The sequence below is a fragment of the Dermacentor variabilis genome, chromosome 2, assembly GCF_050947875.1.
Source record: "Dermacentor variabilis isolate Ectoservices chromosome 2, ASM5094787v1, whole genome shotgun sequence".
NCBI lineage: Eukaryota > Metazoa > Arthropoda > Arachnida > Ixodida > Ixodidae > Dermacentor > Dermacentor variabilis.
This window is the reverse complement of record NC_134569.1, coordinates 86801719-86815936: the sequence shown is the minus strand read 5'-3', so window position 1 is coordinate 86815936 and position 14218 is coordinate 86801719. Positions and strand designations below refer to the sequence as shown.

The following is a 14218-nucleotide window of genomic DNA, read 5'->3' as shown; positions in this document are numbered from 1 at the left end:
TACAACGCGGCCAGATGCGAACAGATAACTCTAGACGTGATGAATGAAGCGCGTGCTGAATAGCCAGCGGCTCCTTTTAAGTCGGCGCCACTCGCGCGTGTCTCGTCGCAGGCGTCCCGGAGCCGACGGTGACTTGGTGGCGCAACGGCACCGAGCAGCTCCACCACACGGCCGACAGCTCGTCGCACGGCGTCTCCCGGTCCACGCTGGAGCTGCCGCAGCTGCACCGGCACGACCTGAACGCGTCGCTCGTGTGCAAGGCCTCGAACCACAACGGAACCTACGTGGTCACCAGCGCCGTCTCGCTCGACCTGTACCGTAAGTATACGCTCCTAAGTGGCCCGTTTTCGGCATATACGTACCGTCTTGTGCACAAACGTATGGAGATACACGGCCCACTGTAACCGTGACAAGACTGCGCGTAAAGCCTTCTGTCGGGGCTCCAGTCTGCGAGGCTAGACTTATCTGGCACTGTGGACAGGCTGAGTGCGTTTGAGTGCCTTTATGTAAGATGAAATAAGGCCAGCTCTATAGTGAATTAGTCACTGCGACTTATTCCCCATCCAAACACCACGAATAGATAGGTAGGCTTGTAAACAAATTAAAAGAAAAAGATGCCATCTGCGTAAAATGAAGCGTGAGTAATAACGAACTAGAAAGGGTTATCTCAATTACTCGTTTGCCATTTCGGCACAATAATACGATTCAAGCAAGGAATGCGATTTTATAGTGGGAATAGGGCGTAAGAGTTGCTTATGCAGGGGTACTGCAAAGCATTCTTATGTAGTCACGTGGAAGGTTCAATGTCGCACATTATTCTTCATTAAATTTCCCTTTTTTTTTTTTTCTGGAGCGTGTGCCCTAGTAAACGACGCCCAATTTTGGGACTCGTTTTCTACGAGCCACCTGTGCTATAGGACCCATATCTGAGAAACTCCTGGTTATGCTTGTACTTGTGCTCCGTCAGCGGGTGGGAAGAGAAATGCAAGCATTCGCCAGATACATTGGCACAATCAGCTACATTCGCAGAAGGTCAGTGCAAGCATGCATGCCAACGGGCCTGCAGAAACATTGCTCCTCAAACCACTTATTTCGTCTCTCAAACGTTTCTAATCATTGTAAAGACCTATACGCTTACGGCGACTTTCACTTCCGTGATGGTCAAACAGATAGTTGATATAAAGAAAACGAAACTGCAAAGTTCTTTTACGTACGAAAGCAGAGTAGGGGACGTTCAGATATGTTATAGTGAGAGGCTCCGGTGTATATTGAAGCGAGGTGTGTGTGACCGTGCTAGTTGGTAATCCATTCTAAGCAGGGGCGCGTCAATAGGTGAATAACATAAAGAAGAGACGGGCACGATTTCACTGCGTGTGGTTCTTGCACGCTTTCCTGAGTTCAAGCGTAAACGAGTGTCTTTGCATTCCGCTCTCTAAAACTTGTGCCGCCGAAACTTTAAACTTGAACTTGTGACTTCGCGCTCAGTAGAAAAACGCATAGTAGGCAGTGAGGAGCCACGGCGGCTCAACAAAAAGTATATATATATATATATATATATATATATATATATATATATATATATATATATATATATATATATATATATATATATATATATATATAAGCCCACACACGTAGGTGACGAAGCGGGAAGAGAAAGAAGCGGGGATGTTAACCAGGTTGGTTTACCCCGCGTTGAGGGCCACAGCTAGATAGATTACAGTAGGGAGGAATATAAAGGTGGGAGAGGTGAGAGCAATAGGAAGGGAATAGGCGGTGAACGCGGCAGCACACACGTAGTGCCACCCAACAAGGTAGAAAATTATAAAGCAAAAATCATAGAGTAGGGAGGGTGGTGAGCGTAGAAGACCATTTGCAGCGGAAAGCTCGCTTCCTTCGTTTTTACTATTGAAACGTATACCTTTGTGCGTTTAAACTTTGGCGTCTCTATTTCGCATACACGAGTCAACTAGGGCGGGCGGATTTTGCTATAATTCTCCATAGCGTGCATAATTTAGTCTATTCTTTCTGCACGAATCTGCACGAGCAAGGGGCGCGCAGCTCTTCAGAGGCGCTCCTTCTTCTGCGGTATACACTGAGGGAGGGGAACTCCTGCGCCAAATAAAGCGAACGAATCTTCTCCTCGTAGGCTGAAGGCTAGGGCGTATAATCTGATCTCGTTAAAACGAACATCTGATTACGGTGGTGTGTAGTACGTGCTCAGCCAAAGATATGCGGCGTCCTTCGGAGGCTTACCGAAGAAATGTTCAAACCAGCACTGCCTGCATAATGCATGGCGAATTTCGCTTGCATAGACAGTTTTTAAGCTGGTGTTCTTAACGAGAACAGCGAAGTTGTCGTGTCGACTTATCATACAAGCTCCGAGCCCATACTGAGTCAGAATGCTTATAGAGATTATGAAGTCTCGAAAAAGAAATTTGCGAGATTTGGTTCTCGATCTTGTCACCGAAAGAGGGCTTAGTTCCAATTGCATTATATATTGAACTTTAGTTGAGAAAAAATTTGTGTTTATATAGTAGCAATGAGGGCCGCTGTGATAATAATCCCAGAACGCTGAAGTACGATGGCTTTGTTGTATGTGCAAAAGGACATTCAACATTAATTAAAAACAATCGCTGCCGCTTTTATTTAAAAAAAGGTGGCCTTTGTTTCTTGCTTCGTAACTGTAGTGGCTCTCGCTGCCTCTTGATGATATGCCAATGATGATCGTGAGGTGCAAGTAAGCTTACGATTGTCACTTTTTCGGAGATCAATATATAGTTGGCAACGAAAGATCTGCAACATGTAGGTTCGATTTACGTTTCCGACACTCCTTAGTGACATTTAGTACCACCCCTTCTCCCGTTGCTGAGTATTGTGGGTTTTGATAGCTGCCATTATACTTTGACTTCTGCTTATTGGCCTCCAGGTGTCCTCAGAAAAGAAATCCGCTGTCTATGTCTATGTGCGTGACAATGGGGATTGTTTCAAGATAGTTCCAAAACGGACGAGTTCTGAGAAAGGGATCGTTGAAGCTAGAAACTCGCTAATTTTTGAAGCTGTTTAAGATGTCTTAAGACTGAAAGAAGCAAGCGCAAGCTTTATGTAAAGCTACTGTGGGCGTAATGGGTCTCGTGCGAAGGCTTCATCAGCGCACCGGCCAAAAGATGCTGTGACGCTAATATACGGGGCCAGTGTCGCCGACGCCATCCACTAGAGCTTCGAAGAACACGAACCGATTTTCTTAACTACAAGAGACGCTTGTCTTAGTGTGTACACGCCCACACTTCGCCCAGTCCAGCATCAAAGTTCGGGAATGCTCGCGTTGCGGCATTCGAGGGCGACTGTTACCTCGGGATAACCGTTTCGAAGCGTCATCGAGAATCTGAATCGCATCCCTCCAATTTCGCTCATTCCGCTCGCTAGGTTGTGTGTTATGGCGCTGCTGTCAACTGTGGAACGATTTAGGGCAACCTGCATGTAGACTTTACCTACCTCACGTGTGCCAGCAAAGTGCCTCGGGCGTTGTTAGCGTGAAACAATTGGCTTGATGTCTCCGCGATGGCTCGGTAGTGTTAGTCAGCTCAAGATTTTTTTTTCTGTTTTTAATCGATGCTGGTAACGGTAGTGTGTTGAACGTGGTCAGACGGGCGTAACCCGCAGGGCGAAAACGGAAGGCAAGCGAACGGTGCGTGCCTTCTACACAGTGCTCTCGTGCATGGCACGTCTTCCACGTTTGCTGGCAGCAAGTCTTGCTGTCTCGCATTTGTCGGTAAATTGCGTCAGACGCCCGTCGCGGAAGTCGTCGTTCATCCTTGCCATCGCACGCAAGTTCGCGTACGTAAGGCACAGCGTCTAGCCACCTAACGTTAAGCAGGGAGTGAACCCGCTCTGGTGTCCATTTCTCACCCACTACAACGCAGACTTGCATTCAGTGGTCTCGTAGATGTCAGTATGGCGGCACCAATAAATAACTCACTGGAATTTCTCAGATACCAGCTGTTTCATCCAACTATTACTTATGCAGCTGTCAAATGTTAAAACCTTTGAAACAAAGTGCGGTAACGTAGTTATGTGTAATTTTGACACTACATATAATAACGTAGGATAAACAGTTTACGTTGAACTTTTACGGTTTTTCAATCATGCGCCGCTAAGTTACACTGAACGTCAAAAAAGAAAGCAAAACATGTACTACGCTTGCCTAGTTAGTCGAAATCTAATACTTCAAGGATAGAACTTGTTACCATCGTTAATTCCCTGTGGACCTTGTGCCACGTGTAAATGCGGCTCATGCACTCGCTCCTGAAAGGACAGATGTAATGTTGACAAAAGGAGGCGAGTACAAAAATACCCAATAGTTAACTTGTTGAGATTCATGTTTAGAGCGTAAGCTAAATGTTAGATGGAAGGGCGAGGCGATGCAAGCAATTTCTACGACAATCTACATACAAACTTCCATGCAGCAACGTGCAGCAAACGCGGATAGCGCTATGCCAGCTTAATTAATGCCTTTGTTAATTCACTGCATTTTGGCTTCCCAACACGACGAAGATATATTTGCAGACAAATGACAAAGCTCCGTGAAACCCATTGGCTTGTTCATTGTTCATCCGCCTGCATTGTTTTAATGTCTTTCAGTCTTTCATCGCCTTTGCTTTATCGAATTGTCGCCGTTATCCTATCATGTAAAGTAGACCAGTAAGCGCGTCTGCGTTTGCACATTTCTTCGTGTACATGTTCGGGCTTGCGTGAGTCGAACTGTAGGAGAAGTGTTAAGGCGCGACCCACGCGCAGCTAATTTATGCGTGCAATCTCCGAGATACTTACCCGTCTAGCGCGCCACTGTACCGGTGAAGTGTCCCGGCTGCACGCATGGCAGCGCTCGAACGGGATTAATCTGGGCGGAGTGTCGCGGCGCTCACAGCTCGCAATCGTTCGTTGTGTCTCCTCTTAGTTGCGCCTGTTTCACTCGTTCTTTATTTGCTTTCCTAGGTTGGCTGAATTGTGCACCTAATTTAACCCAGCGTTTTCTTCCGGATCGTTCGTGATCCGCTATCGCGTCGGGCGAGCTATGCGCGTCGGAGTTGGCACAGCGCGCTTCAGCTAAGTCCCGGATGTCGATGCGCAAAAGCTTTGCTGGGTGCCGTGGCTTTTTGCCGGGCCATGTATTGATTCACCACAACGCGCACAAAGGGGAGCGTGGCAGCTTCCCCGAATTCCACTGCGGCTGATGACTCTGCACAGACGTCCCCACCTGCTTTCGGAAGCACTGAGCTAGCGCGTTGAGGAAAATGGCGTTTCAAAGCGCCTGCCCAGTTTCGGAGGCGGTACGCGTGCGAAAGGGCAGAATAATAGGGCGAGTAAACCAAAGAGCTTTTTTTTTTTCCAGTGCATAACGGATGCTTCCTAGTGTTGCACGTTTGTCGTGCACCCCAGGAGCGCTGTAGACAAAACCGTAGACGCGTACTCTAGCAATGTTTATGAGTGCCACTTTCAAACGCTTTTATTTCGCACATTTATTAGAAAGCCAAAGGTCAAATAAAAAATTTCAAGCAGCACGCAAAAAAATCTAACACTGCAAGAACTACGTGTTCCTCACAGAACAGAAATAAAATAAAACGTAAAAAACGCAGTAAGTCATCATTTGGTATAAGCTGCGACGCGCATGTCCCCTCTTTTGTTCTGCATGTGACACAAGTTTGCAGCACAATTACTGTCCTCCATTAAAACAGGGAAATGTGTATTTCGTTTATGTCACTACGTGTGCATATGCGTTCATATTCTTCTCCATTTGAACACAAAGTAAACATAAGTGTGCAAACGCTGAGAAGCGCTACCCAACGTCGTGGGAAAAAAAGCAAGAAAAGAAAGAAAAGCTGCACATGAATTCTGCAGAATACGAAGTATGAGCCCAAGCATAGAGAAAAGGAAGTGAGCTATTAGATTTGTCATCGCGAACTCACAAAAACAGAAGCGTTTTCGCTTAAAAAGGACGGATAAGCGAGAGAAAACAAGGAGCGGAAAGATAGGCAGGTCAAGTAGACGAGCACCCGGTTTGCTATCCTACACTGGGGGTAAGAGAAAGGGAGAAATGGAGGAATAAGGGTGACATTACACCGCCGACCTTGATCGAGAAGAGTGGCCGTCCTGACCCCTGAGAAGCCAACCTGAATCTGAACGGTGAAAAACAACGGTCGGTCAAAATGTGCTTCTCGCTAAAAGGAAACGTAAGGAGGACCACTTCAGAAATGCCAATACACTGCACTGGAGAAAGCGATTCCTGTGTAGTTGGGAATGCGAAGCAATCAACTCAAGCAACGCTGGTCTAAGAAAATAAAATAAGGAATCGACACCGCTTTAGTATATAGGCGTGTAGTTTTGTTGGTTAATAAATGTTAAGTCACCATTTCGAAAACTCTTACTTTTCCTCTCTACTTCTGTGTGTCTGTGAGGGGAGCGGGGGCTTTGCTACGTGCCGCTTAACCCCGAAGAGGGCCAAAATACACCTTCCGAACGAGGGATGCGCGGACAGCAAAAATTAACTAGAGGCCCGCTTTATAACCATCATAAATAAACGGAAGCGTTGTGATCTCAGCTCATCAATCATTTATCTCAAACCCTCTCCCCCTCTTTCATTGCTCTCTCTATACAAACAAATACGCGCACGTGAAGAAAAGAAGATGGAAAGAGTACATAAAACTAACAAAAAAAAACGAAAATAATATCTTGCTCCCCGTAGGGAGGAATAACGAGAGCGTTATCGAATCTCTCCTCCTCCTTTCCTTTCCTCGTGCTGACGCTTTTGTCTTCCAACCTCACACTTTCCACCTCTCAGTCTTTCTGTTCTTTTTTTTTTCTTTCTCTAACGCCCCATTGGTATCGGGACGCATATTATTTATAGCACATTTTCGTTCCCGTTCCCTATAGCGCTGCTATCGCTCACTCATCAGCCTACAAGCCGCACAAGCCCTCGCTCTTCTTCCGTCCATTGTATTTTTTAATAGCGCATGCATTACGTGCTCAGCGAGTGTCAGGCGCTCTCGTTCGTGCGCGCATGCGTTCGCCATCGGCGCTTCCGCCTATCAGCGGCAGCGCTCGAGGCGGCAGTGGCAGAGCGCGGCACGCTCAGCGTGGCCCCGAGAAGAGCGAGCGGAAATGAAAACCGTTAACCCGCGGCGGGATCTCTCTCGCGTCTAGCGCTGCTTCAGTTTATCGCTCCCGTAGACACCCCACTCCTTTTAACCGCCTCCTCCCCTCCCCCTTCCGTAGCACTGGCGCGCTCTGTCGCAGTTGATCGAACCCAACTTTGGCCCGCCAAACCTAGCCCCTTCGTGTTTTTTTCTTCTTTTCATTCTGTTTCTTTTTCTGTCCTGCGCTGCCCCGTTTGGTGCTCCTTTCTGAAAAAATATTAGCCTTTAAATAAGTAAGCGCCCTAGCCTTGGCCTGTGCCGCTCAGTCCTATCAACGTTCAACCGCGCCGACCGATCCCTGATGGGCAATCGATCGTCGATGCTGCTACCGCTTCTGCCATTGTTGCCGATGGGGACGCTGCCGTACAGCTTTCGCTGCTGCTTGCGCGCAATGAAAGAGCAAAAACAGGCGATGGGAGATAATGGCAAAATAGGGTGAAATGAAAATGTGTGAAAAGCGCCGCTTTCCTTTCGGGCTATAACGGTGTCTCGGACGGGCTGCGGGCGCGCCTGCATATTTGAGACCGCTTATACATAGAGGCGTAGCAAAGATTGTATGCTACAGAGTAAGGTGCGCAGGCTAGAAGACGCTTTTCGAAAGAGGGAGAGGGAGATAAAGTTAATAGAAGTATAGATATGGACAAGACGACGACAACGTAGCTACCATGGCGCTCGTGGCAATATTGGAAGACACGGGCTGGAAACATTCATTTTTTTTCCCGGTCTCGGATCGTCTCAGTATTGAATTTGTTAGCGACAAGAACCAGGCTTGTCGCGGCTGGAAGTGCTTCCATATTTTTTTTGTGAAATTCTTTGTTGCCTGGATCGTAGGAGTTGCGTATTGTTCGCGCGTGCTTACACGCCGGCATACAGATGCGTGTATGCGCACGCATGCGCTCATGGGAAGGTTTTGTTTCTGTCGAAAGGAAAGGAAACAAGGGATGGGTGGACGGGCTTGGGGGAGGAGGTAGAAGCGCTGCATCGCTTGCAAAGCAGCTCCAATGGTAAATTCCATTTGGCAAAGTCGAGCACCTCGAAGTTTCCCAAATGTGCTCTGCAGAGGGCGTGTGAGTTCCTGTCGGTCTCTCCAATGCAGGCGCGAGCATTCGCCGCACCAGTCACATAACTTCGATGCAATTTTATACATCTTGAATGCGCGCCGTATTGCCATACAATATGATATGTGATGGAATATGACACAACAGTAGTATGCTATGATATAATGATAGCAACAATTGCGGATTTTTTTTTTCAGTCCCTCCCTGTACGTTATACCTGCACATTTTTCTGTACATTTCTTCACACGGCCATGATATGTCGAGAAAGAGCCAGCGACAGAACTTGGCCACATTTCCAAACTCCACGAAGAATGTAACAAAGAAATTTGCCGTAAGCTAATACAGTTAACCGACAATATAGTTCCCGGAGTTGTTCGTGTACTTTGTTCTCCATTTAATAGGCTCACCAATAAACATAAAGCAGACTTTACCGATCCCTCAGAAACCGCCCACTCATGACAGCGAAGCATAGAGAAGGGGAGTTATTGCAAACCGAACCATATAGAACTGCTCGACCCAAAATGTCGGGCGTGAGAAATTAACAGTTTACGCAACAGAAGTGAATGCCTACAACCTAGACACGGGCTCAGCCGACCGCACGATAACGCAGCGCTAACTTCGGCGTGCGTATTTCATTATCTTGAAAGCGGAGGGCCGGAATGCCGCTTCGGGTGCCGCGCCATCGCAGCGTGAAGCCCGCGTGAGTAATGGCTGGCCTACCGCGAGAGACGCGACGGGCACGCGAGCGTCAGGGTCCCATCAATACTATGCAAATTTGAGAGCGTTCGGCCGTCGTTGAAAGGCCAGCAACCAGGCGTAAGACGAATCGTCCCGGATGGGAACAAGCTGTTTCGCGCAAGCGATGCCTCCATTTGTCTTAGGCATCAGCGCAGTAGCCCCCCCCCCCCCCCCCCTTGACGGGTCTCTACACAACCCTACCACTCAGGGCAGGACAAAGCCCCCTTTCACTCATTTTTTCTCCGATTCCATGCATCCAAGCTCGCCCTTTCTGCGCATTATTTTTCGGTCATATTTTAGCACTTTCGCGTTGTCAGCACATGTTGTCTTGCTGTTAAAGGAGAAAAAGAACAGAAAGAAAGAAAGAAAGAAAGAGAGAAAGAAAGAAAGAGAGAAAGAAAGAAAGAAACGGTAAATGCGAGACATGTTTCTATGAACTATGTCGAGGGAACTTCCAAGTCTTCGCTTATCAAGGCATACAAAGCACTTGCGCCTGCAACTCACCCTGCAAGTTCTGTGCGTTCTAAACACCATTGATGCGCACCAGTGAGGCAGAAATCCATCCGTCTTGGCACTCTTCGGCTAGCTAACAGAGAACGGCGCCTGCCACTCTCTAGGGAAGATGAGAGGATGTCACAGTAGCTAAATCGTTGTCGACGTCACGCCACCGCGCCTGGTTGAGTGCCCACTCACAAATTACAAGAACGAGGCGAATGTCCCCCCGGATGCTGCGACGTTTAAAAAAGAAATGCGCAGAAAACGGAGGCTAGGAATATTCGGTAGCCAGTCAGTCGCTGAGGTGTGTTTCCGGCGCTTTTGAGAAGGCGTACGCAGGCAACGACGACCACGGTAAGCGAGACAAGAGTTCGTTTAAGCTTAGAGCAAGAAAAGGTTAAATCAACGATGGAGTTGTAAATTTAAGGTCGGTATTTTTTTAGAGCAATCTTCCCTTTGTAGGTAAAAATGACTGCGGGTCAGCCAGGCGGATTGGCAGCGTTTATTACGGGACCATTTCGTGCGCCTTGCAGGGTTAGGCAACTACAACGCGCTCGATCACTTCTGCTTGCCCTTACGCTGTAAATAAACATCTTTACATTTGGTAACGGTCCGGCTTAAATAAACACCTGAGTAGCTTATTTATTTACTATTTTGTTTAATGTTCAGTTGTTTTTCATTGGTTTCTTTGGTTGTTACATCCTTGCATGTTCAGGGGCCTCACGAACTCTTTACTTCGTTTTGAGCCTAAGTTAATTAAAGGCGATGAAATGAGGGACTATTTCGGTTGCGCTAAATGAGAAAGGTATTCCAAGATCGCAGAATTATGTATACAGTTTGTGTGACCTTAACGACGCCCGCTGTGAAGTACGGTTCAGTTAAGTTTGGAAACATTTGCCCATGTTGATTGACTAGTGCTTCGGCACGGCACACGTTGTCGTCGTAAGCATTGTACGCGTTCTGTAGGTGCGAAGCGCACGCTAATAATAATAACAACCACAGTTTTTGTTGCAAGATGAATTAATGCTACTAAAAGGAAGATACGAAAACGCGGACGCAAATAGGAGTGAGCAAAACAAAACAAACGGCCGCCCTCTTTTTGTACCTCTCTCCGTCCGTGTCTGGTCGCCTGCATTTCAGTACCACAAATTTTTAGCAATTTGATCAACTCGAACTCCCGAGATAAATCCATACATGTAGCGCTTCAAACACTGCACAAACATTGACTTGTCTGAATATATGCAGCTCCATTATCCCGCGACTTTCTCGACTCTCCGTTAATCTATACAGCACGATTGTCGACAACACTTCCAGATGACATGGACGAAGCATCCTTATCCAGCTTTCATTAAATAAAGGACTCTCATCAACCCTAAAGGAAAATATTGGTGCGTTAACATGAAGCCCTGCATGTGCTGTCAACACAGGTTGCGTGCCCATCAGTTCTTCGGGTTAAAAATAACTTGATTAATTTGAATGGTATAACACTACATATAAGCGCGACCTACCAAATACCAACATACCAACAGCGCCTCATGATTTTGATTGTTTGAAGATCACAAGATGACCACCCACCCCAACCAATTTTACATCACAGCATGAATCCGTCACATGATGTGTGTGTAAGCACGGAAGCGAAAGAGCTGCCTCCTTCAGTGAGCGAACGATCTCTAACAATCAATAGTCCCTCTTTCCATGGCACTGAACCGTTATCCATGGTCACTGCAGCGTACGCTCTCCTGCTGTTGCTGCTGCTTCTTCTGCCGCTCCGTCAACAGCTGCTCCTACTTCTCTTGTTTCCGTTTCAACGTCGCTGTTGGGAATGTACGTCTCCAAAAAAGAAATCGTGTCTCCAGCATTGCGGCTTAGTGTTGCGTTCCGAGCAACGAGACACCTCTGTTCTCGAAGGTTGCTCATCGATTCGGCTTTAGTTTCCGGCCCGGACCCGAACCGATGCGCACAGTACTTCTCCTTTCTCGTACACCGCCCCCCGCTATGCTTTGACCTTCGATATTGCCGTGTGCGTGCGTGCGTGCGTGCGTGCGTGCGTGCGTGCGTGAGCGAGCGTGTCTGGTTGTTTGTGTGTGTGTATGTGTTCTGTGCATGTGTCTGTGTGTTACGTACGTTGTATGCGTATGTGTGTGTTTGTGTTTGTGCCTGTTTTGTGTCTGTGTTGAATGTGTGTTGTATGCGTACTTATTGTGTGTGTGTGTGTGTGTGTGTGTTGTGGGTTTGAATTCACTTTTACAATGATGCTGTTTTAGAGCTTAAACTGCCTTGTATGTAAAAGCTACACCTGCGTTTTGAATATAGCTTTGCTAACGTTGGCCAGCTTGAATGGTGGAAAGAAACCGCATAGCGTTTGAACGGAATATCGGCGTGATATTCTCTGAAGTGAGAAGTACGCATGAAAGCGCGTTGTTTCTGTAGTTGTCATTTGAAAAATCGTCATCTTCGTTTTGTTGAATCTTTAGTATTCATTGGCGAGTAACCGACGACGTAATCATGTAATATATAGTAGTGGAATATGCCTTGCATTTGTTTGCCCTCGTCGTTGTTCTTCGTTGCAATAGTTTCCAAACCTGGAAATTGTGGAGCTGGAAATTGCAAGTTGTTGTTTTCTAGCGTAGATTTTATGCACGACGTCATCTGAAACTACATAACTAGCTCCCTCACTTAACTAAACCAACTTCAACTTTCAACAAAGGTTCGCGGCAGTTATTGAGTACGAATTCTTTAATTCAGCCTGTTCAGCCGTCGACAAATTCACGTTTTTTACCGCGAGAAACATTACCGTCGTCATTGTGACATCCCCTGCACGACTGCCACTATTCTGAGCATTCAAGGCAGTAGGGCCACATTCCTCTCCAGTCAAAATCTGCTGCTACAAGTAAACTTTGTTCCAATGTTTTCCTCGTATGCGCTCGCAATATCACGCTCAACATACGGCTATGAAAAAACTTCCAGCAACCCTTTGAAGAACCTATATCACTTATCCTTCAACAACAAATGTGCTTCCATCCAACCGCGGCGCCAGGAAAGCGCTGTGAATTGCCTTGACCAGTCTGCCGCACCCCCAGAAAAGACTTGGGTAGGAAAGAAAAAAAAAACCGTGTGCTCCCAGAACTGCCAATACAATGAAGTTGCCGGCGGAAGCCGCCGATCTGCCTGGGCTCGTCTCCTGTTTAGTGAGACAGACGCGCCGTCCTTGCACCCACATAGAGCCGGTTAGGCCTTTCGTCCGAGTCAAACCAGCGTTTAAGCCGCACGCCCGACTAGCGCCAACAAAGGTCAGCGCGCCTAAATAAACATAACCGATGCGAAGTTCGTGTACGCAGACCTGTGGAGACAGCGACAGACATTGAGAATCACTATGCCGGTATTAGGGCCGCCGGCACGAAAGCATCTTCGTCCTCACTTCCTCATAAAGTTCGCGACACCGGCGAGTGCGCGTGTCGGTGTTGTTGGCAGTGCGGCTAAGCCGCAGCTCAATAAGACGCAAAAGCGAAACTTCGGCGCAGCCTTTCCAAGCACGCTTCCGCGGTGGCGCTCAAGGGGAGACCCTGGGGAGGGAGCATGCTACAAAGCCGTGCTACCGCTGTCTCCCGCCGCTTGTCCGACGCTGGCAGCAGTGGTCGCAGAAATAAAAAAAAAAAAAAAAAAACAGAACGGACCGCGTCGCCCGTCGTGCCTAGTCCCTCTCTCACTTTGTGCCCGACCGCCAACAGCGGAACACCTCGGCGCCATGAGGCCTTTTGTCTTCGCATTGTTGACTAGAGCAGAACGGACCCGAAGCGCACGTTGTCGGCGTGTGCCGGAAGCGGTCGCGTTGGCTCGTGCCTCTCGTTTTGTTTATATTTTTTTCCTGCAGGACTGCGTTAAGGGGAGCTTGACGGGGGCGTACATAATGGCGCGAGATAATATAAAAGCCGATGAGAAGCGTACAAAAAAATGACGGAGAAAATTAAAGCTCATAGCTTTTACGTTGGTTTAAGCGTGCGTGCCGCAGCAGGCTGTGAGGAAAACGTCCTAGAGGTTTACACGCCAGCTGTAGTTAAAGCTTCATCGAACTGCTCCAGTCAAAACAGTTTTTATTTAGCTTGCTGTGGGGCAAAACAAGCTTTAATATAGCTTTGTAGTAAAGACCTTTGCTCCACTTCTAGATGCTTCGTTGAGAAAAAAAAAATATGTTTTAAATATCGCCGGTTCTGGTGGAAAGGTTAACCGGAATTGGCTACATGGAGTATAACCAAGATAATATCTTTAGTACAAGCACGGTGCTTTTGTTTTTGGCATTTTTACCTATGTAGGGAGTGCTGTGTTACCACTTGCTCGGTTTTGGTAGTTGTACCAAATATACAAAATTCACGTGGAATTCTCGTGTACAGAATATGTGATACTCTTTGTCGGTGTGCGGGAACATTCTGCTAAAGATGCTGAAGAGGTGTCAAAACGAACACGCACGGTATGTAAAAAAAAAATCGTCCGATTATCAGTGTTTGTCTTATATATATATATATATATATATATATATATATATATATATATATATATATATATATATATTTCTTTTTATGATCTGGCACGAAGTCCGCAGGCCTCCGAATGGTGTGAGCACATTTGAGCACACTAGCCCGGTTGCCACCTCTCTAACTTAGAGGAATATAAAAATTGTATTTATTAAGTATAAGTAAATAAATAGAAAGTACTGCCCGTAATCTGGGTTTTAGAAAG

At 46.9% G+C, this 14218-nt stretch overlaps 1 protein-coding gene across 1 annotated transcript in view; it reads left to right on the top strand.

The window, feature by feature from the left end:
* The window catches only part of LOC142572238 (roundabout homolog 3-like), a 271702-nt gene that overhangs the window by 220097 nt on the left and 37387 nt on the right, over window positions 1-14218 (top strand). The window contains exon 4 of the mRNA XM_075681210.1: window positions 112-318. Coding sequence (XP_075537325.1) covers window positions 112-318 — 207 coding nt within the window. The remainder of the gene's footprint in view (window positions 1-111; window positions 319-14218) is intronic.